General features: G+C 39.6%; 1 protein-coding gene across 1 annotated transcript in view; it reads right to left on the bottom strand.

Annotated features, from left to right (window-relative positions):
• Window positions 1-25,014, bottom strand: part of dab1a (DAB adaptor protein 1a) — a 53,212-nt gene that overhangs the window by 23,638 nt on the left and 4,560 nt on the right. The window contains 2 exon segments of the mRNA XM_019351618.2: window positions 6,979-7,077; window positions 8,750-8,889. Of these exon segments, the coding sequence (XP_019207163.1) occupies window positions 6,979-7,077; window positions 8,750-8,889 (239 nt within the window).

Here is a 25,014-nt window from a genome sequence, read left to right on the forward strand (position 1 = left end):
GCAGCTAAGGATGTACATGTGCACGCGCACACACACACACACACACACACACACACACACACACACACACACACACGCACACACATATGCACACACACACACGCACACAGCTCATTTGCAGAGGTTATTGAATTATCTCTGGGTGGGTGGTGAGGTGACAAAGAGGGACTCTGATTCAAAGAGAGCAGAGAATTAAATGACTGCATAAATTCAATTTCTTCACTTTGTCTTGGTAGCAAGTAGAGCTTAGACAGTAGAAAAATACATATAATCAATACCAACTTTTTCAATAAAAAGCTGAAAATGTTCACAGAAGCTTTGGTCTAATTGACGTCACTTTTTTAGCATCAAAAATACATTCCTGACCTCAGTGTACTTGACATCCAGGACAAGTACAAAGGTAAAAGTGCCACCTTTCAGAAGAATTGTAGTGAAACGGGAAGATTCAATAAGTTATAATGGAGTAGCGGACCTCGGTTCTATCTGCCGTATCTGCCAAACTCTAATTAGAGTCAAAAAAATAAAATCAAAAGTCTACTCACAAAGGTAAAACAAGTTAACATGCTGGTCGTGGAAGGAAATGACAAAAATAAAGGTTGTGGGATTTGTTTCAAATTGAACTTTGCACATATAATTTAAAATTTTGTCAAAACATCACTGAAGCTCCAAAACCAGTGATGGAAATATTCAACACTTGACTTCACTTCATGAGACATTTATGCCAACAAGACTGTTACTAGCATTTTTTATGGTGGTTTGAATGTTTTTGTAGTGTCATGCTAGAAAAAAAGGTAGAAAAAAGCTTATTTCCCAGATTGTACATAGAGTCCGACTCATACTGATTAATCTGCGTTTTAAAAATCTGATATATCGACTGATATTTTTGTCTACAAACAAATTGATTTCTGCAGGATTTGTTATGTGTAGTTATCTGTGAGTCCTTACTAAGACAATGTGACAAGGCTGTTTAAAAGCATTGTCTTCTTATCACAAGTAGTCGTAGATTACTTTGTCCAATCTGCCTGAAGCTGGTTATGTGTTGCCAACAAGGAATGTTCAAACTGTCCTCTGGTGGATAAATTACATTTTTTATCGGCTAACATACTGGAAATGGCTGATGTCATCTGATGTTTTGGACACGGCCTGCTTTAGTTGGATATAGATGGTCAAACACTGTAAAAACAGGTGGATTCAAAGAGTTGACACTGGGTCTGAGGTCTGCTTTTCTTGCTGTTGATGTGCTGTACCAGTCTCACAATCTTTCACACACAGCGTCGGTGTCTCTGAGGGACTGTGGACAGCATGCCCTTCAGCAGTTGCTGGCCACTGAACCAAGATATTCCTTGTTATTCTGGGAGTGAAGAGGGGAAACAGCAGGATACTGTCTGTCTAATATCCCCGATCGTCACATCTCTCTCCTGGAGGGGAGACGACATCAAAGGGCCTGTGGAGGCCATCCAGCCTTAAGCCAGTAGGAACAACATGATGGGAGATTAGCAGTTAAACCTGAAGATTTAACTAGCTTTTTTATCAGATTCAGAGCAGGTCTGGTTATTTAACCCAGGTTCCTTTTTTCTTGCTTTTATTTTGTAATATACATGTGTGAAACAATATTTGAACTAAATTAAACCTGGAATTAACTCCATTAGCTTGTCTATATAGAACAAAGTAGCACACTTTTTACTTTTTGAGCATATTTTTTGAGAAAGGTCATTATTTTTCCTTTGTTAGACATTAATCATGGTGAGCTGACTTAGGTTAGCATGGTCTGAGAGGCACACATGCTGGGTTAACTGGTTAGTCTTAATGTGTGTGGATCTTTGCGTGTGAGTGGTTGTCTGTCTCTCTATGCTAGCCCTGTGATGGACAGGAGCTCTACATCTCACCCTGTAACAGCTTGGGATAGACTTCAACTATTCCACAACCACCAAGTTGGACAAGTTAATAAATTGGATGCATATAAATCATATAACTTTTATTTATGTATTATTTTGTAAATTCAAGCACATTCTAAAGATCTGGCGCCATGTTATCTGGCCGTAGCCATGCCCCTGCACAACTCTGTTCATAATAGAATAAAGGCTGAAGCTACAGCAGGAGATTGAAATGATCAGAGCACTCATGGCCTCTCTGTAGGGGTGTTTAAAAAGTGCTGGCGGCTAATATTAATAAACCACAGCACAGAGTGTAGCAAACTTTCATTCGCGATCACTGGTTTAAGGTCACTACATCAGAAAACTGTATGAATATAGAATCAAAGAAAGAAGCATGCTACTAATTTTAACACTATATACGCACAGTTAATCATGCATTGGCTGAAAATAATGGATAATGTAAGTGAAAATAAAAGACACAATACTAAGATGTTTTTTTCCTCAACTAAAGGCATTAAAGATGTGAATATAATCATATTTTATGAAACAGATTTTGAACTACGGTGCCCTAGCTGGACATAAAAGTAAAACTAATTTGGTTAAGATATGCTCTGACAGACATAACCCCTCTAATATGCTAAAATCAGGCAAGCTATGAATTAACACTGGTTTGTGATTTGTGATGTGTACCCACCCCTAGCCAGTGTCAATCAGATCACATATAATCCTTAACGTGTGTAAGGATTTCCTTTTTTTCTAACCTTTCCCTAAAGTACTTTTTAAGATTAAAGCATAAACCTACATGTCTTTTTCTATTTTTTGCATTAGATTAAAAAATAAAAAGAAGCGTCCTGTACCCACCTCTACACTGTAGATCAAGAGAGTCCACTCTTTTAAATAAAAAGAGTTTCTGTCAGATGAAAAATAATTGCATACTTGGAGTTTCTGAAATTTTGATTATCACTGGTGGTGTATATTTCTTTTAAATATTTGTTTTTAATGAGCTACATTTATTATGGAAACTTCCTATTAAACATTAAATTAATTTAAAAAGCACATCTGCAGAGATTCTTTAAAGTTTTGGAAAATGGTTTTACACTTCCAGTGAGCATCTGAGCATCAAACATAAAATAAATGTATTTAAATTTTAAATGTAGAAAAAAATGAGGGATGATGATGATATAACAAATGTGATTTTCTGTCTGAATGCTTGTTTTGACATTTATAAATAGGAGCCCACTCATAGAATACATTATTATGTAAATGTAGTATATGTTTAGCACAAATGTAGGGTATTTGTGCTAAACACAAAGACAAATCAGTACAGAAGGATGGTGGATGTGTGATATAGCTGGTGGCATATCAATGACAGCTTAAAGCATGAGTCCAGCTTATTTTCAACCCGGCTTATTTTCCATTGTGGCTCCTGCTGAGTCCTGCTAACTTTGCATTTGTGTACAACGAATGCATGAGTGAGGATAACATGCACTCTTGTTTGGCCTCATTCTTAATGGTGAATTAGTTTGTAGTTATGTTTTGACCACCTGGTTCCTCTCCAACAAGAAGTCAAGGACCATTTACACAGACAATGTTCAACTTCCACGTGAAAGAGTCTGGATGTGAAAATGCTGAGTTGTGTTTGACAAACAGGTGCCAGAGCTGTTGGAAAACAGAGTTCAGGGACACTGAAATTGCTCCATCAACAGACCTGTTTGCTCTTTAACCACACTGACAAGATTTTAAGGCAACAGTGGGGAAAGAGGTTGCATACCATGTTTAAAGATGTTCGTGATAAACATCAGAGCAACAGATCTGTTTGATTTCTTAGGCACAGGCTGACCTAAAACTTGCTGCAACCCTCTGCCTTCCAATGTAAAATGGGCCAAGTTCATTTGCACAGAATTACAATTGGTGCTCACAGTCTTTCTGGTGTTTTGCCTATGGAGCAGTTTTCTTACCGCATCGAATACCAGCCTAAGTATGGTAACATTACAAGGATATAGGTCTATTTTCGTATTAAAACCTAAAAAGAAGTGACCTGTCTAGGGAGCACCCCACCTCTCACCTCCAGCTTCACCATGACCCTGTTGATGCCATTGCCCTTTGGGCTACATCTGAATAAAATAAAACAATCTTTGTCATATCAAATAAATTATGTGTAAAACTGTTACCACAGTTGTGATGACGGTTGGATTTGTCACACATCAGTCACACACATATTCATAGACAGTTGGGGTTTAATACAGATTTTGATGCTTAAACACATCAATTTCAGCTCAAAATTCCTGTATCCCCTATTTTAGTGGGAATCCTTTGCCAACTTGTCTCATCCTTAGTGTAAAACGATTAATGATGAAACTTGTTCATTGAAAACAAGCACTGCTTAATTCACAGCCGCCCCCCTTTTCATTCCTCTAGCCCCACCAACCAAATAATACTATAAATTGGGTAGTTCCTTGTCTGCATTCAGTGACAATATATCTGATAAGACCCAAATTAAATTTATTGAATTGTCTGGACGCCAGTTGTTTGTAGTCTTTTCTGCTGGCAGAAAAGTTGATCTTTCTGATTTCACTCTCTGAGGAGCAGCGTGCAAACTAACCATTTCAGCCCTTCACTCGTGCTAGTTTTTCATCTGCCTTGGTATTGCCCCCGTATTGAGACTTGGTCAAAGGGGTTGAAGAGGGTAGTAATGCACCAGTGTCCCTATGTGTATGCACATGTGTGCGTTTTAAGAGAGAGGCTGACAGGAAGAGAAGCATGCTGGCCTGCCCTCTGTTAGATTAATGTCTCCCCTCTTATTCTCCTCCATCTCAAGCACCACCTCCCTCCATCCTGCACGACCTTCCCTCCTCCAAGAGAGAGGCCATCCATCCATTCGTTCACTCATACATCCATCCGCCCATCTGGCTGACTGATGCACCAGGAGGGGAATGAGACTGTCAAGATCCCTGAACCTCAGCAGAGTCATTCTCTCTTCTTTCCGTCTCCCTCTCTCCCTCCCTCCCTCCCTCCTTTGCCATTAGGAGTGGTTGAAGGGCTGATAGTAAGGACAGCATATCTCTATAGTTAATATTAATGTGCAGAGACAGAGGACAAGGTCTCCCTGTAGAGAGCTTTACTTTGACATATGCTTACTGATTCTCCACCTATCCCTCTAACTCTGTTTCAGTCTGCTTCTGTTCCTCCATCACAGGCTTCCTCTATTTATCTTTTTCACATCCTTTTTTCCCTCCTTCCTCCCCTTGGACTTTTCTTGCTTCTTCTCTTCTACAACTCTAGCTCTCTACTTCTGCATCTATCACTTACTTTTCTATTTAGCTCTTGTTATCCTTCAGTGTCTAAATTTTGAGCCATCAAGAAGAGAAATAAGATAAGGATTATGAGTGTTATAAGAAGAGGTACAAAGGATTGAATGTGCTTGTATTCAACATGGCTGCCACGTGGGTGGTCGTTGTTTACCGAGTCTTGCCTGTCTAATACAAGGTACTTTACAATCACTGCTGGGTACACACACATACAGTGTCAGCGCATTCTGGCTCCGACAAAGTGTAAATCTTAGGCTTACCGTGTCAACCACTAAAGCTCGGTATGGAGCAGCAAGCTTTATATTCTATCTAAACCAGTCTACATTCACAATCAGACACACTCAGAGCCAGACAGTGAAACAGACAGCTCACACTGCATATGTACACATAAAAAAAAAACAGTTGCTGTATTATGTTTAAAAAATAAGCCTGTTTTTCTGCAGCTGCCAAGATGAATATAAAAACAAACATACAGAAAGAATCGCTGCAGCACAACTCAGCCAAACACCTCAAAATAACAACATTAATTCGTTGGACAGATTTTTACAAGTTCATAGAATTTAACTCTTTTCCCACATAAAGGCAATATTTGATGACTTCCTCTGGACCCTTAACGAAAACATAAGTAAATATCAAAAAGGATGTGGTTTGACAACCACTGGAATAGTTTTCCTGTTTTTTCAAGGCCAGACACTACCCTCATTAACTTCTGATGCAATATGAGAGAAACTTCTTTAAGGGTTACTCCTAGTAGGCTTTCAAGGGGTAAAGAGTTAACAGGGAAGTAATTCTCCATTATTAGACACAGAAAACAGGGAAAAATGGCCACTTTAGTCATCAGAGGACCCATATTCTTGGAAAGGTAGATATTATAGTACCACAGGTTTGAGCCTAAATAACACCTATCAAATGATCCTAAACATGTCTGGTCATTTTCCCTGATTTACAATCATACTTACTCTGCAACGGCATTTAAAGAACCCTGTGTAGGTTATAGGCAGTACCTATTACCATAGATGGAATATGGTAGTCATAATTATAATTTAATTATAACAACCTGCAACTATGTTTTTGTATGCACTTCCAAGGAATCCGTTATGTGCAACGGCCTTGTTTCTACAGCAGGAGTAGTAGATTTGAGCTGGGGAGCAAGAGGAAGGAAGGTCCATTAAATTTGTTCCAATGCAAACCTCCACTAGAAGCCACTAAATCCTACACACTGGCCTTTCTATAACTACATTAATCTTCTTCTCTACTTGCGTCTGCTCCAAATATATCTAAGGGTTGTGGGTACTTGCCAGTAGATTCAATATTACACTTCTTGTTTTATTGCTTTTTTGCATGGATTTAAGTGAGTCTTAGATCTTATCAGCCACTGGGAAAAACGCCTAGCAAATTAAGTGATAGAGGGAGAGTCAGGGTCAGTTAACAGACAGTAAACAGAGCTAAAAAATGAACCAGGGGATTGATTGAAAACGGTCAATGAAGTCTGGACAGATCATATCGGTCAACCAAAAAAGCAGCCGTGTAAAATGGAAAATGCTTAATCCTGGGGCATAATATAAAACCAGTGTAGTTGCTGTTTGCACACAGGAAGACAATGGGACGGCCATGTTCTCTCATCTACTGAGGCCTTGTTCTCAGGGTTTCAATTAGGGCCTCCTGATTTCCCCAGGGGTCCCTCCCTCTTATGGAGATGCCTCATTAATAGATGAAACACAAGTGCATGAACACACAAACACACACACAAACACAGACCCACAAGTAAAGAGAATCAAATTTGCTTCAGAACTTACCCCTGACTTCTCATCAAAGATTTTGATCCCTCCAAAGGAAACGGTCAGGAACACCTTCTGTTTGTGTTCTCCTTTAGACCGTGCTGCTGCAGCTATACCCTGAGGATGCACACACACAGACACACACAGAGACACAATCCATACAACCATGTCAGAAGCAGTATAGAAATGTACATGCAGTTGCCAACAGCTGTCAATAAAGGCAATAACTATGTCTTTAAAAAATCAGCAATGAGTCTCACATACTGGCATCAACTTATAATCTTTAAATTATTTGTGGCAGGTTTCTCATTTATTCTCATCCAACAAACAACATTTCACTATATTGTGTAAGGGCACCATGCCTTCTTTCCACAAAAAGACTAGGGATGATGTGAAAGGAGATCGATATCAATGACTAGTTTATTGAGAATGTCAGAAATGTCACGATAGTTTTTATTTAATAATAAAAAGTTGCTTTGCTTATAAATAGCTTGCTGCTGAATGGAACAACTTAATTTATATAACTTGTTTAAAAGGTTTGGGAAAGTGTTTTTAACACAGTGCAACTGCTACAATGCACTCAGCATACAGTCAAACAACATACTGATTATTTATAGCTGTAAGTATATGTAAAGGTTTAAGTTTCTCTTCATTTTCACCTCGTCACCATTTGCATAGGCGAGTCACAAAATGAAGACAGGAGAAGAGCTGGATCACAAAAACGAAGGATTCTGGATAGAAAAGGGAGGAGCAGTATGAAAGAAAAGGTGGAGAGATCAGAGAAAAGGAGTTGATGGATTTTCTGTCTGAATAAATGAGGAGGAGGGAAGCTGTTTGATCAATGAGCTGTCGGTCCTCTTCTCACCCTTACGGGTCTCCGCTGGATAGAGTTTTCACTACACGTAAACAAAGCGTAAATGTAATTTGCTCAATTCAAATATCTCCTGCAATATGATTTAAAGGGAAATTAATAATGAATGAGGCACTCTTCACTCCGACAGTGTTTTCAAACTCTTTCAGCATACATTTGTAGAGACAAGATGCAAAATCTAGGTTTTGTTTAAAGATGCGACTTCTTAGGGAAGAATTTCAACATTTTTTATGTAACAGAATTTCAAAGCCTGTTTTTCATAATTCTGCAATCAATTATTTCAGAAAACAAGGTCGTTCATTAGGCCTGAATAGAAAATGGCCTATTTTTCTTCATCTTCATCCTCACTCATGTCTCTCTTTCACCTATCATCCAAATGATTCCCCTCCTATATGCCATCTCCTCGCTGCTAACTGCCCCATCTGTCTACCCCTCCCTCTAATTGTTTCTGTCCTTGCAAATGAGACATTCATCCCAATCCCCTTCTCATCCATATGGCTAACCTCCTTTACTTCCTCTTGCACTGATCGTCGTCATCCCTATAAATTATAACAACCCCATTTTCTATCCTTCTTATTCAACCTCTCGCTTATAGCAATTTGCATAGAAAGACGGCAACAAACTCTATATGCATGCGCACACAGACAAAAGTGCAGTAATGCTATGATGTACAAAACATGCATATTTAAATGTTGAACTTCAGAATATGCATGAAGCTGGCAACTGATGTCTTTTGTGGGTCACAGAACTTCATGCAGCTGCAGGCTGCAATATAACATTAATTCTGGGTGTTGACGTCCTCTAGTTTTTTAATTGCTCGCAACTACCGTGGAAAGTTTGTTTTAACAGCGAGTTTAAAGTGGTACAATTAATTTGTAATTTGAGACAGATCAAGAGGAGCAGAAAGACTCTTCTTACCTTGAGCTTCATCATCGAGTCCTGGCAGAGTTTGTCTCCACGGGCGGCGGTAACCTCGTCCAGGCCAATGAGCTTGGCCTTGTAGCGGACGCCATCGCCCTTAAAACGCCTGATGAGAGCTGTCTCGCTGCGATCCTGCCCTGCAGACACACATACACACTCACTTTGCAGTCTACAGTACATCTTCAAGTCAAGGACCTCAATCTACCTCAGACCAGTGCTATTACCTCAGGATCATCAATCACACAAACCCCAGAATACTTCAACAGTAAAAAAACAAAAAAAAACAACTATAGTATAGGTCAAAGCCACTAATGTACACAGCTAACTCAGATCACATGCACTGAACTGTGGTATCATATGAATGATAATTGACAGTACACTCAATGACGCTCAGTGTTTGGCAGGATTAGTCGAAACTCTGACTGTTCACATCTTTGGCCATTTCTCATACAAAATAATGGTGTGACATTTTCTCCTTATCTCCCCTGTCTCCAGCAGTCCCTCGTCTCTTCTCACTTGCTACTGTGTACCAGATTGCCAGCACTGTGCGCATGTATTAGTAAGTGTCAGCGATGGCGTGCATGTGTTGACCTTGCTCTTGTCCAGGAAGTCTCTGTGTTATCTCCTCCAAACCTCTTTATACACAATACAGAGCACAGAGAGAGAGAGAGAGAGAGAATAGTTACTCATAAGGACAAACTCTTTCATGTCATACTCTCTCATTCTTTCTTCCTCTCAGTTTCTATTTCTCTGACCTGCAGCGTGCACGCACACACCAAGTGTTTTACAGACAAACACCAGAGCATCTCTGCATGTCTCCGTGTTCTGTTTTTGAGGGTGTATATGCGAGACTTTGAGAGTGATTGTGAGAGAGAGGCATAATGATAATGCAGCATATTAAGATAATATATTGAGGCATTAGTTCTGTACTCTATAAGAGCGTGACTCTTGGAAGGTCACCGCCGGAGTGATGGAGAGGTCCCACTCCTCCTTTCGTCTTTCTTTCACACTCCCTCCATTCACACCGAGTCCCTACAGCATTGCAGCATAATAGAAATGAGCCCTTTTAAGACCATCACGTTACGTGCAGCTATTGAATCATTTTTGTGCAACACAAACCTCCCACAACTTCGTTTGTGTGCCCTCACGCGAAAACAAGCAAATACGAGTATTTTCTAAATCTGCATTTGAATCAAATGACTTCAATCACATTTAAAAAGATTTTAACAAGTTCGAAAGTACTTGAGGACAATTCAATATAAGGCCTCATTATCACACGATAGATAAATTCTCATGGTCGGTTAGCCTTTGTATTAATAACCCTGCTTTGTTAAAACCTCAAATAGAAAAGTCCAAGGCTGCCACAGATTATTTTATGAATATTCATTTGTCTAAGAAGCCTCATCCTATGGGAAGAAAAACTTGACAAAATACAAGAAAAACACTTACACACTATTCTCCATTGATAAAAAATAACATACACATACAGAAAGACACACTCAAAGACTGCAGATGAACTCATACCTCTGAATCATTGAACAGACACACTCAGTCACACTGCTACTTGGAGTAAATCACGACTGTCTGTCTCAAAGTCCTAAGAGACAAAAGAGCTGAAGAATATCAGTCCTTATTTTGGGGAGAGTAAGAGAGAGCAGCTCTCTCTATTGTGTCACGTCTCAGCGAGGCTGAGATCAAAGTAAGTGACTGAACCGCTGCAGGACTGTGTTGTTCAACAAGGAGACGTTCATTTTGGAGACATTTAAATATTGCCTTCATTAAATATGAAACGATGCTGTGAAATGAGCATGCACACATACACACATATATAAGTATGTTGACAATAATACCCTGGTAGTGTGATGGCAACCCCCAGATTTTCACAACCACTAGCTCCACATCATCTCTTCTCATAGTGACAATGACATGAAACATACTGCATGAGCTGTCTGTCAGGAAACATTCCCAAAAAAATAGCTCGAGATCTCAAAAAGTGTCAAAAACCTTTCTTCACTGTGCAACTAACTAACAACTCTCTGAAGCACAGGTTTGATTAATACAATCATTTTTTTAGAGGAGAAAAATAACAAACAGTGAAAAAAAACACATCTTTTTACTACTGGACTAATTACTTGATCACAACTGCGCCATGAACAAACAGATTCATTTTCAATTCAGCAATTACACTGAATAACATTCAAACATTGCTACTTTTACAGACTGACATGCTCTAACAAGGCACGACAGCCTTGTACTTGTTTGTGTCGTGATTTTGGTCACAGTTTCAGATTTGTAACACCTCTAATCCAAACCTTCAATTCCAGTAAGCAAAAGCATTTGCACTGGTAAGAAACCAAGTACACCAGGCTGAATGTGAAATCCATAAAGCGCAATTTAGAAAACATCCACAATATTCCCACTTCATGGCATGTTCGCAAAAATCACCGAATCCTAAAAAAAATGCAGCATGTGTGTTCCTGACAGAGAAAGTGAGGGTCAAGTTCAAGAGCATAAATCACTTATCAAAGAAAAAGGTGGCACTGCAGCAAAAGCTCGAGTTTAAGTATTCCTCAATGTAATCTCTAAGTAGATTTAATGAAGAGCCGGAACAAGCTCATAGTGAATATTAAGATGATTTAGCCAATTTTAAAGCCCTTAAAGGAAAAATAAAAAGGGGTTCAGATGAGTTTTATATCATACAATTAGAGCAACTTTACTCATTTAATTATAAACCAAATAAACTTGATTTTAATGTTTCAGTGAGAGGATTTAGTGAAAAACACAATTTGGTATTTTATCTTAATTTACACTGTTTTGTCAGATGCTGTATAATTTGATTATACTTTTTATGCCCTTCTGAGGATCCATTTGTTCATTGTAATAGCAGTCCACACTGTGTAGGACTTCATCTGTGTGTATTTATATGTATGAGAGTTAAATAACACTGGTTGTGTCCAGCTGACTCTGTCCCACTGGAACAGTGATTTTCATTTGAGTTTGACATTTAAGACCTGCTTGCTCCATCTGCATCCATCACCATTACTGCTGCTATACTTAGCTCACAATGAAAGGATGAGTGAGAGAGTGAGATAGACAGAGAGCGAGAGAGAGAGAAGTTGAAATAAAGTCAAGATGGGAAAACAGAAAAGGAAAGGTAGAGAGGGTCCAGGGTTACCACTCCTGCTGAGTGGTTTATAATATTACCTTTTGGGAGCATGTTCCATGAAAGACCTCCCTCTGTGTGTGTGTGTGTGTGCCTGTCTGTGTGTATGCATCTGTCTGTGTGTGTGTGTGTGTGTGTGTGTGTGTGTCAGTCAGTGGGGGAAGCATTCAGTCTGCTGTAATTAAATGTCCGCTGTTGCTGTGACCCTGCTGAGCTTCAAACACAACTAATGAAAGAATCTTCCATTTCATCTGTCACGGCTGCTCCACAGACACACAAACGCAAACTCGTGTGCCTACCTCACACTCGCACACAAAGCACTTACAGACTCACGCTCACACGCATCCCACCTACCATACCATAACACTAATGAAAGAATCTTTTGGAACATCAATCACGGCTGCTCCACAGGTCAACAAACACACAAAAACATGCAATCTTTTCTCAGATCTGTGCAAACTACACTGCAGTGCTACGCTGCTATCGCAATATCTGGAATTCACGTTTTTACGCTACAGTCAAGCGCTGCGCATCGAGTGTACGTGTGTGTTTAGGATAGCACTTGGTATGCAAGGTTTGTTCATAACTGTCTGTCTGAAGCAACAAGCAGAGAGGGAGGGAAGGACATAAAGCGAAGAGCAAAGGATGGAAAAACGTGATGGATGGATGAATGAGCGAAGCCTCCATTGGATAAATGTCAGTCAGGATTAGAGCGATATGACAGGCAGAACCTCCCTGACTCACACACACACACAAACTTTCACATGTGATAGATGGCAGGTGACTGCTGGTACAGTGCGTCTAGCCCTTCAGGAAAGCCCCTAGCATCGCCCCTGGCAACTGTAACCTTTCGCCTCCTGTGCGCCCGTCCATCCCCGTCTTCCCCCTTTTCACCTCTTCTCCCAACCTCTAATAGTCTCTGCATAATTCCACCTCTTTACATGGGTTACATACTGAAATGTTATTTACTTAAATATTTGCCAATGTCTTTCTTCCTGGCAAATCAGGTTATTACTGATTTTTTTGTAGTTTTGGCTGTCACTCATTTCAATTATGATGACATTTTACTTACCAGAGCGACTGTCTGGATTTAGAAATCATAGCTAGAATGAAGTCTGACAGGTCCAAGACAACACGGATCATCTACTGTAATAACAGCACCATATAAACCCAATGCAATGCACCAAAGTCATGATACTGAATCCTCATGAGACAAACTGTGTGCAATCAAAGCTTCTTCAGTGTACATGGGCTAAGTGGACCACAACCAGATTACCTGTGGGTTTGTTTACAAGTTGCCTGATTGTCTGACTTCTTGTGTTTCTCACTTTATCAAGCTGTATCAAACGTATGTTAGACTTACAGATTCATGCAGATACGTTTTAATGTATCCAGGCCTGTCTCATATGAATTCAGGGCTCTCCTCAGTGGTGCAGTTTTTCATTCAAAAACATTCTGATCATCCAGGCTTAAGACTGACAATGAGTATAAAGGTTTTAAGTGTAAGGCCAATAAGGCATAACAGTCTAGTTCATTAATTTCATTAGACATTAGAGACAGAGGCTATTAGTTTGACACCACTCAGTAAGAATATGGGAGAGAAGCGGCACCTCTATAGCAAAGAAAAGTGAACTCAAGACTTTATTTGATTTCTTGCCGTAAGAGGAAGTTTTTTTGGCATCGTGTCATCTGATCTTCCTCGGAAATTAATTAGCTACACAAATGATGTTGCCACTATCACCCATTTACTTTCATAAGGCCAGCATTGTTTGCAGTGGCTGGTAAAGTGTGGAGCTTGATTCACTGTGCTCCAGATGAAGAAGCACCCAGAGGCTCTTAACTGCAGCTGGGATGGTTCCCAACAAACACTCAACAGCACATGAGGGAACCCGGCAGTTACTCTCCAATTAATCCTGCTTCTAAACCCTGCCGCTGAATGTCTGTGTGCGTTTGTGTCAACACGTGTGGGTTTTTGTGCTTTCCTTACCTATCAGAGACTTGTTCAGATGAAGCGCTCACTCATACCCAATCTCAGACAGACTCTTTTAAATCCACAAAACAGTATGTGCCAAGAAAACAACAAGTTTCCCCTTCAGCTCCATGCTTAATTTTGGCAGATTGATTTGGCACACAAAAGCTCACACTTGACTGAGTATGCACATAAGCGCACGCTACAAAAACACAACCATAGTTGCTGAAGTGATATAGCAGCTGTAAAATCAGATGATGAAGCACTGCGGCCACTCAGTCAAATAAATGAGCGCTGCGCTTTTGATCGTGTACATTTTTCTGTCCTATTTGCAACACGACTGCGGATGTGTCTGCCAAATGAAGTTGCTTCTTTGAACCGTTCGTGTTGCGAATGATCTTGATAGGACTGATTTGTGTAATCAGTGTGACTAACTTAGCATCCATTCTTGAAGAGAGCTGCTGCTCACCTGTTGACTATGAACCACAATCATGAAAGGAGATTTAAGAGGGAGCAAATAAGATTAAACAGATAGAGCTGTGTCTTTTCCCCCTTTCATCTAAAAATTCCTTTTTTTCTGGGTCCGTTTCGTGTTCCCTTTCCCCCACTCTCACCTCTCTCCCACCCACCTGGATGACAGGGACGCAGTCAGAGACCTGAGCTCCCTGCGCATGTGTGTTGCTGCACATGTGTCCTGAGGCATCCAGCCATCCTCGCTGGCAGAAAACACAGAACAAATTAGAGCTGAAAAATAAGTTAGGGACAGACGGAGCACATTGCCCATTACCGTCTCACAGGCACTCACACAGTCAGACACTCACACCTTCTGTCAAGGTGACTTTTGGAAAAGCAAACAGAAAAAAGTTTTGACTCGATTGTATGGTGACAGTTGGGAAAGACACATGAGACCTTCTTCAGATAAAATCTTATTTTTATGGCACACTTTAAAGACACATTTATGGTACGTTTACTTATTTAATTTTTGAAGATCATTTAAATCTGCTGTATTTACTTCTGTAGGGGTTGGTATAATGAGGTAATCCCATATTTCCCCTATCATCCTTTTCTATAACATGAAAGCATATTGCTGAATCATATGTAGCCTTTATCAAATTTATTAGACCATGTATCACAAAAAACAAACATACAAGAAAACAAATTTTTTTAGAAATCTATCAAAAAAAACTAAATTCCCTCAGTTGACTTTACATTTTACCTAAATTTGAAGCAAGACACTGGACTTCTCTGAGAAGTCTAGTAGAACATTCAGCCACATAACTTTCAGTTTTTCTAGAATTTTCAAGAATTCAGGTAAATTTCTGCAATTTTGCATCTTATTAAAAATAAATAATGATGCGCTTAGCATTTTTTTCAGCTTTTTTGTGAAACAGTAAAATTGAAATTTCATAGATAAAAAACAAAGACTGACTCATGTCTATTTCTCTCATCCTGGACAGACAGACATGAGACCATACTGTTTTAGGGGAAGCAGGAAAACAATAGAGCTATACATCAGTGTTTTTTGAGTGCTTGTTGTTGCTATAAATTAAAAAAAGGATTATTTATTGACTGGAAAATCCTTCTGTAAAACTTGAAATATTATTTTGTAACTGCAGTTCTTAATTCTATCGCACAGTGTTTGGGTTGTTAAGAAGTGTTTTCTTTTATTTGAACGCACCGTCCTTGGACTAAAATGTTACTTCTTTTTTATTCGCTTGTTTTTTAGACCATTGAGCCATTGAGACCACATTGTAAATACATCTACCTGACTACAGTTAATTTCACTCAAGATGATATAATCAACATAAGACTGTTACTTCCCGCAGAATGAGAGAGACATAGCATGGAAGAGTTGAGTTGCATACAGGGGTATCAACTATTAGCCGTGATGTCCTTCAAATTTCTTCTAAAAACATATTTTTTATAAATTTGCCCTCATGTGATGTCTCTTGTTTTTGTCCTTCTGTTACTGTCTTTTTGTCATCTCTTATTGTTTTCTAATTAGGTGTATTATTTATTCTCTTTTCTTGAATAATTCTTTTTGTGACAATTTGTGTTTTCGATTTTTCAGGACAATGTTTTTTTTAACGTATTACCTTTTTTAACATTACTCAGTTTTAATTCAGTTTATTATCTCTGACTTTCTGTTTGAATGTAGTCAAAGCACTTTGTAAAGCCGGTTTCAAAAGGTGTTATATAAATATTTTATTTTACTTTATTAGAAATACTATCTGGAAATTTTATGATCAGGAAATATGGACAGGCTCTGACATCACCTCATCTACTGGGACTGTCTGAGCTTGACTTTGTTTCGTGCCGGAAATTGTGATATGCTCAGTTTTTACACTCGCTTGCTACTAAAGCAAAAATCCAGGAAAGCTTTTAATACACTAAAAAATAGCAAAAGCAGCACAGGTCTCGCCTCTATGTTCACAATCTTGTCAGGATGATTGCATGCTGACTGACAAACCTGTGTTTTAGGTTCTGTGTAATCCTAAAAAAGCATTCAACTCTATGTACTTACTATGCTGATGAGAAGTTCTCAGAGATCTTCCTTACCGTTCATTTTCACCTCAACCTTCTCTATTTTCTCCCTGTTATGAATTAATATGATACCTAAACTAACATGAGGCTATGAGTCTTTTTCCTTCCCATATCTCAATCTCTTTTCCCTACTATCCAAGCAGTCCTGTGTCTATCTAGAAATCTTGGTAGTCAAGCTCTTTTCTCCCTCTGGCAGTAATTAGAAGGTAATTGTTCTCGCAAGCAAAGGGGAACATGGAGAACCTGCAAATGTGCATGTATGTATGTAACTGTGTCTGTGTACATGCATGTGCATGTATGTTTTCTGATATCTGTGTATCAGAGGGTGGTGTGTGTAAACATGTAGCTAGCATCCTGTCATGTGAGATGTTGAAGCTGTTCCACCCACAGAGTGCTTTAACGAATGCACCTCAGCAGCCGCTAATACACACGCAGTCGATTCCACGAGTGCATAAATGTTCACATCCTGCAGCAGAAGAACAGGTAGCTCTCCAAAGCCCTGCACTATGAGCCCCCACAAAATACCTCGTGTCATCAGAAGAAATAGAGAAGGCACCACTTACTTTTTTGTCATTGTTGTTCTCCTTGTCCCTTTCGTGAAAACACACAAACAGACACGCACACACAGGTCAGTGAGTTCAAGCACTAAAAAACAAATCTGAGTGAAAAGTGGGAAAACTACTTGTTTCTTAAATTCTGCATTCTGTGTGAACAGGAGCCGTGTTTGTAGGAGGATTGTGAACATCTGTGTGTGTGTATGTGTGTGACTGTTGCTACTGCTTTCAAAGCATTAGGAAACACAGGTAACTCCTCAAAACACAGCAGTCTTCCTTTCATGCCAAAACGAGGGTGCTAGAACAAAGCCTTCTCTCCTCCCTGTTATCTCTGCCAAAATATGGAATCACTTGAAGTTGCTGTCCTTCCCCTCTCTACTTTTCTGTGTTGCATCTTGCTTAATGAACCTTCTCCTTTAATTCTCTCAGCCAGGGTCCTGGAAGAGAGGATGGAGTAAAAGAAGACTGGCAAACATTACTCAACCTGAAAAAGGAGAGGAAGTTCTCCCATCTGTTAGATTGTTTCTACAACTATGTGTAATCTCCCCACTTTGTACATGTTGTCATCAACTCTTTTAAGTAAAAGAAGATTTCTTGTCTTGTTTAAAACTTCTCTGTAAATGACATGTTTTTTCAGCTAAAACAGTAGAAACAAAAAAGAAATTTAAGTTTTCTATTTTTTATCAGATACATTAGCAACATAGAAACATGTAAGGAGAGATCTAAAAAAAAAAAAATGCAGCGACTGTGCGGTTAGAAAGTATGCATCTGCTAGCATTAAACTTCACACGTATCAGATCATCTGACACAAATTTCAGTCTCTTCTGTGACAAGATATTTAATTTGCATGCTTCGTGTACACTGGGATTTACATGTTTCAATTGCACTCTGTATTATCCAGGAGTATATACTTAATGAAATTGCAAACAGTAAAAGACTAGCAGTGATGTGGCACCAGAGAGCATTGAATATCATTGAAATCGAGCTACCTGTAGAGACAGGAGTAAAAACTGCTCATAATATAAAGCTAGTGGGTAACAAAGTATCAAATGCCAACTCGGAGGTGAATATGCAATTAAAGCAGTAACTAATGGGAGTGTAGGATACAACTAACACACATATAATGGAGCAGGAAATGTATAAACAGGGTTACCTACACAACCACAGCCAGGAAAACCTACTAGGAAACTGTTACAAAGGAATGGCCTATAAGAAAGGGGCTTTTTTTATGTTGATAGGGCTTTTTCTGCACCTTGGCTTGAAAAATGTGCTTTGAAACAAACATTAATGGAATGAAAAGCACACAAAAGGATATAAATTATGCGAAAGAAACAATGTATAGTTTCCCAAGCTATTTAGCTGTAAAAAAAAAACTTAACTTACCAAGCTCGACCAGTTTAGATGATACTCTGACATCACTGTAACTAAAACATCTTAACCAGCAGAAGTGAATACACTACCAAACAGGTACACCAGACAGCCTGTACTCAAGTTTCAGAGCCGAAGAGAGAGTTTAGCCATATCTCCAAGGTTGTTTTGTCTTTCAGTACAAATCAAAATGACAATAATAAATATGACAACACTTGTTCTCTTAAATTTCCTTCAGAGACAAAAAATGACATACAGTGTTAGTAGAAACACACTGTATGGGGACTACATGTACATGCGCCTTCCTAAAATAAAATTTACAAAGCAGATTTTTCAAACCTATATTCTTTACATCTGCTTGTCTTCAACCCTGTGTTAGCTGCTGATGTGGTGCGTGTCTTGCCGTATACCACCACCAGTTGATCAGTGGAATAATGTGAAATTACTCTCAGGATAGTCGATTATCTAGTTTGATGGAGTGTGCAAAAAGTCAAAGACAAACAACACGGGGACACAAACATGCTGCTGCGCAACAATAAAAGGTCAAAAACTCCATAGCAAACCTTTAGGTCACTTATAACCCCTACAAGAGAATAAAGTGATTGAGTTATACTTTTCAAACAAAGTAATAATTTACAACATAGATTTAGCTATATTTTACAGCATGTCTCTTAAATGAGCGCTAAACAGACTGCGTTATGAAAACGGAAATAGAAAACAGCAGCCTACCAAACCTCTAACAAATAAGAAACGCCCTTTCAGCACACAGTCCTTAAACCAGCACAGCAGGGTGAGACTATCGGCCTCTATTAGAGCCTGTGTGACATTGGGACATTTTCCTTTTGTGCAAATTATGAGCAGGGAGCAAACTGTTGCTATGGAGACAGTAGTTAGTGATGCGGTGAGCAAAGCCACACCAACTTGTGTGGAGGAGAGGACTAAGCTGAACATACTGTGAGGATCACAAGCTCCTGCAGCCACACACACACAGTCCAAGACTCAGGAAAGCAAATAAAAGGCTTTTACCGATATGTATTTTTCTTTCTGAGTCAGGCATTCTGAATGCTAATTTGGTGTGGTCACATCTGAAAGCTTGGATGAAGCTTTTTGAACACTCAGGAATAAGGGCAGAAGAGCGTATCATTGAAGCTGCTGCACAGTAAGAGGATGTGGCTTTGCTGAGAGGAATGAGACACCTGCTTGGGAAAAAAACAGATCACATCTCACCACCCTTACGACCCCTCTTAAGTTATTATAGGGAAGAAAAAAGTGGATGGATAAATAGAGCACACGTTTTCCAGGAATAAAATGATGAGAGAGAATGACAGGAGAGGAGATAGAAGAGGCAGTTACCTCTAAATATAGTTTTAGTGCAAACTGAGAGAAAGGCCATGTTTGCAAAGTGTGTGTCACTATGTGAAAGTGAGTGTTGCTTTTTTTGTCTTATATCCCCAAGTATCCACTATTGGCCTCCAATGACAACCACAACAGCAGACAGCCAATTCAATTCAATCTCTGTCTGATTGGAGGGAACAGATCTGATTACCTCTCATAGAAGGCACACACACACACACACACACACACTCAAAATGCCGTTGTTTGTGCTCTAAGATTCCCCAGGGAAAGATGTTAGAGTAAATGGCTGCGGTGATTGTGCCAGATAGACTGGATGTGCGCATAATATCCACACGAAGAAGATAATGTGTTTGCTAATCGCACACCAGAGACAAGCAAACACACACCCACACAATCCACACACACTAACACAAAGGCTAACAGCTGCACAGCTATAACCCTTAACCACTCTTTTCATGCCGGTGGCTGCCAGCTACACTGTAGAAACACCCTCCCACACATCCAGCCAAATCCCATTGTGGGAGAATCATGATTTTTCAGAGTTGTGATGACTGCAAGTGTTGACAACAGCGGAAGTTATTATAACTTGTATTCATATTTGATGTCGCATTAGGAAAGACAGACGTGCACTAGTCGATGTTTTATTTGAGCATTTGATAAAGTTATGAATGCAATACCGCAAATGACAAAACTCTGTATAAGTATAAAAGTCAGTTTTGTAATGTTTACATGTGGCGGTTAGGAAACGAAGCACAATCAGATCATCCAAATGATTGCTGGTTACCTGCCAAAGCGACTGCTTTTGAAAGACAAGCTTAAGAATGACAGTAACAATTTAGCAACATTTGACAAGCTGCAAACGTTCATTCACAAATCCGACAATGACCACACTTGTTGGAACAACAATACGGGCACAACGCCAGCTTCAAAGAGAAAACCAGAGGGGTTTTTACTATTTTGAGTTTTTATTCTACTTAGTTTTATCAAAAGGCAGGAGGCAACATGAAAAAATATGCTGCATCAACTGTGAATAAACAATGCAGACAATTTGTTTTTTTCAATGTTGTACGAGTGACTCAACCTACTATTGTTTGGACAAGAAACTTTAGATCCTCTGGTGGGTGAACCAAAAGCATAGCATGCATTCGGTACCCATTTACTAACAGCTTAAATCTATTCAGTAATTATTTTAACTGCACTGCATTTTTCACAACTGCATCGTTGTTGAAAGGCTGCAGCGATGTAATGTCAGAATGATTTGCTTGGGCGATAAAAGGCGAAAATGCAATTCAAAGGTTCTCCAGAGTCAGGCAATGGTACATCACACTTCATTAGCAGGTGGGCGCTGAAATGTAAAAGTTTAAAGTGGAGACAAAACTGTCTGCAGCTGTTGGCTCTTCACAAATGTCAAATTGGCTTGCTGTTCTAATTTGACATTCACATAAAAGTGTTTGTACTGGCAGACTGTCAACTCCATGTTTTATTAATAATGAAGAATATCAAAATGAGTTTCTTAAAAAAAACAGTTGGCATCCTACTGGAGTCTGCTCATCCCCTTAACTTCAAGGTTGTAATCAGCAGAGAGGGAAATAAACAGCGTGCATAGATGTGATACAAATAGAAGAGGAGGAGGGCAATAGGAAAAAGAAATCAGAGGGGAATAGCAAGGTGGAAAGATCCAATCTCTCTGGATTTATTAAGGTTTAATAAAGACAATTACGTCTACTTCAGGGATCAAGTCTGACCAATAAGACTGACTAATTTACTGTTAGAGTATCACAACTTGGCAATTATTTCACTACGGTCATGTAAATGCTAAATATCAAAGGTTATCTCTACTCTGTCATAGTAATTCAATAAAAACCTTCTGCTAGGGAAGAAAAGAGCTCTTAGAAAAGTGACCCCTGAGCTAACAATGGAAGCATAACTGCACTGGCACAAAAAACACATGCGCACAGACCCACACACCGATCACACAACATCTGTGATAAATGTATGACACACAGCAGTCCCACAGTCTTTTTCATTACATTCTTCTCCGAAGAACTCAGAAACAAAGGCCCGGGATTAAACAGCTCTCATTCACAATGACTCATTAGTCTCACTCACTCCTCACTCTCTTCATGATCAGTCTCTGCTCTGTGTCTCACTTATACAGGACAAGGTCATTTAGGAGTCTGTGGAGTGGGAGAAAGAACGATGAGAACGGGAGAGGAAGGACATTAGAGGAGTGAGGAACTATCCTTCAGGGATTTTCACTACAACAAAACCACTATTTACACCCTAATGACAACCATCTATTCTGTGGATCTATTTTCATTTAAATTCAGCCACTCCAGAGGGACAGAAACCAGAGGACTGGACAAAAACATGTATATGTACTGCATAAACACAGGTCTTATACATGAAGCACATTAAGGTTTCCTATTCCAAAATCATGCCCGTTGCTTGTGTGTGGTATATGATTGCATTTGACTTTCATCACCCTGCTGAGAGTGTGTGTGTATATGTGTGTTCATGTCTGTTTGTGTAGATTGGGTGTGCTTGTGTCTGCCTGTTTAGAAGAAAGACCCAGATCAGAAGAGAGATGAATGAACCAATGCGTGTGAGCCAATCTCAACAGGTCTGTGGCTGAGCAAATTCTACATCCCATTTGTAAGAGAGACATGCAGATAGAGACGAGTTATAAGGTGAGATATATGTACAACTCTGTGTGTGTGTGTGTGTGTGTGTGTGTGTGTGTGTGTGTGTGTGTGTGTGTGAGAGAGAGAGAGAGACAGAGAAAGAAAGTGAAAACCCTTAAGTCTCAGTGCTGAAGGCAAACCATTCATCTTCCCTCTCATATGCTCTTCTGGGCTTCAATCCCAGTCCCAGTGTGTGTGTGTGGTTTTTTTGTGTGTGTGTGTGTGTGAGTGTAGGTGTGTGTGTGTCCGCATCTTCCAAATATGGAGAGCAGTCTGAATGATGAACATGATCTCCATTGCAGCAGAACAATACTATTTCTAAATAGGACATGAGAGGCATTCACTGTTCCCTCATACACTGTGTATGGGGGAACCAATGCTTGTTTGCAGGGGCTCAGGCGCACCATGTGCAATGAGGCATCTGCTGCAGGTGATAGCGAGTGTGTGTTTCTGTGCAGTTGCGTGCATCCATTAAGTGTCATTCCCAACGGTGTCCAAAGTTTTTGCTACATCAATCAGATGCTTATTCAGAGAATGCTGGGCGTCACTCTTACAGTCGGGCAGGTGGCACCGAGCAGCTGGGTGATGGCTGCCAGCCTGGCCCCTGGCATCACCTCTGCTCTGAGACCGCCCAGGCTTGCTCTCATACACCTGCTAGCTACCTGCCTCTGGAGCTTTTCACACCTGGATATTTTTGCTTCTCACCAAACACAACATCCCCGCACCTGTTTAGTGGAAGCCTACTGTGCTACACCACCTGTTAATTAACTATGAACGGCAGCAGCCCTGCATTCTGTATCCTAATCCACAAAGACACAATTAATAAAGAGAAATAAGTAGCTCACAAAGCTGTGTTTGCATGTATATGAGTGTGTGTATAACAATCAGTTCTAGTCAGGGCTGCAGTTACCACCTTAAAAAGTAGTGACTTATTAAATTCACAGTAGTCTTGCCTTCATGACCTGATACAGTAATATGAGATTAAAAGGTCACCTTTTTCCAATTCTAACATTTTACATACATACAAAATGAATCATCTGTTCCTTCCCAGATCTTACTTTTTTTTTAAAAATGTAACCTCAGATGAAAAACAGCACATAACAAAATTGCAAAATTGCATCATGTCATTATTTATGTCACAGAAATTAACCCAAAATGCAGAAGCCACCTGTGGAAAAACCAAGTACACCCTTCCTGCTTCCACAGGAATCAACAGACAAGAAAAAGTAAAGTACTGCTAGTCAACTGCACCTCATTAACTGATAATCAGCAAGTGTGATCCTCTCCATAAAAACAGAGGCTTTGGCAGTTTGCTGGTCTGGAGTATTCAGATGTATGTTAACAAAACACCAAGAAGGAATGACATCAGTAATCACCTTAGTGAAGCAATTGTATCAGCACATCAATCTGGGAAGGGTTATAAGGCCATTTCCAAACAATGTGAAGTTCACGATTCTACAGTGAGAAAGACAATTTACAGCTGGAAAACATTCAATACAGCTGCCAGTCTTCCCAGGAGTGGACGTCCCAGCAAATTCATTCCAAGGTCAGACATGCAATGTTCACAGAAACTGCAAAAACCCAAGAGCCACACCTCAGACTAAACAGACCTCAGTGAGCATATTAAATATCAAAGTTCATGTGAGTACAATTAGAAAAAGACTGAATTATGGCTTGTTTGGAAGTGTTGTCAGGAAAAGGCTCTTATCTTTTAAAGAGCATGGCAGCATGGCTTAGATTGGAAAAGCTGCATCTGAATGGACTCAGGAACAATGTCCTTTGAACTGAGGTGGAGATCTCTGGCCATAATCCACAGCGCCACTTTTGGTAAACCTGAAGCGTACCAGCACAAATGCCTACTGTAAAGCACTGTGGTGGAGAAGTAAAGATCTGGGCTTGTTTTACAGCCATAGGACCATGGCACCTTACAGTCAGAGTAAACCATGAACTTCTCTTTATATCAAATTATTATAAAGTCAAGCGTGAGGAAATCTGTCTGGCGGCTCAAGTTTGGCCCAGACCGGGGCATGCAGCAAGACAATGAACACAAGCACACCAACAAATCTATAACAAAATGGCTAAAAAAATTAAACATTAAGATAAAACACCAAAAATCAATGTGTTGTAGTGGCCAAAGTCCAGATCTCAACCCTGTGATGGGACATTTGTTTAAAAAAAATCCATGGGGTGTACTTAACGTTTCACACACTTCTTCTGCATTCTGGCTTAGTTTTTGTTAACAAAAAACAAAAAACAAAACTTCAACATGTTACAGCTATTAACTATACATAAATCGTGGACCAGTCACCATATTGGGACACATTGAGGTCATACACTGTTTTTTTGTGGATTCCTGTTTTTAAATCTCAAGTTGAGCATTTGAAAACAGACAGGTGGCAGATCTGATTCAAACACTCAGGACAACAGAATTTTAGCAACAATCAGTCACTAGATAGCCATTCTTTATGCTTTACCACATTTTACTTTAAATAGGACCAGAATACATATTATGGTGTATTGGATAAAACTCAGAATTACCAGCTAAGATCAGAAACTCACTAGGTAAATGCCTACTGAGGTATTAAATCAAACGTAAAGGAGAAAAAAAAAATCCTACACTGTCT

Source organism: Oreochromis niloticus, linkage group LG23 (assembly GCF_001858045.2).
Source record: "Oreochromis niloticus isolate F11D_XX linkage group LG23, O_niloticus_UMD_NMBU, whole genome shotgun sequence".
NCBI classification, from domain to species: Eukaryota; Metazoa; Chordata; class Actinopteri; order Cichliformes; family Cichlidae; genus Oreochromis; species Oreochromis niloticus.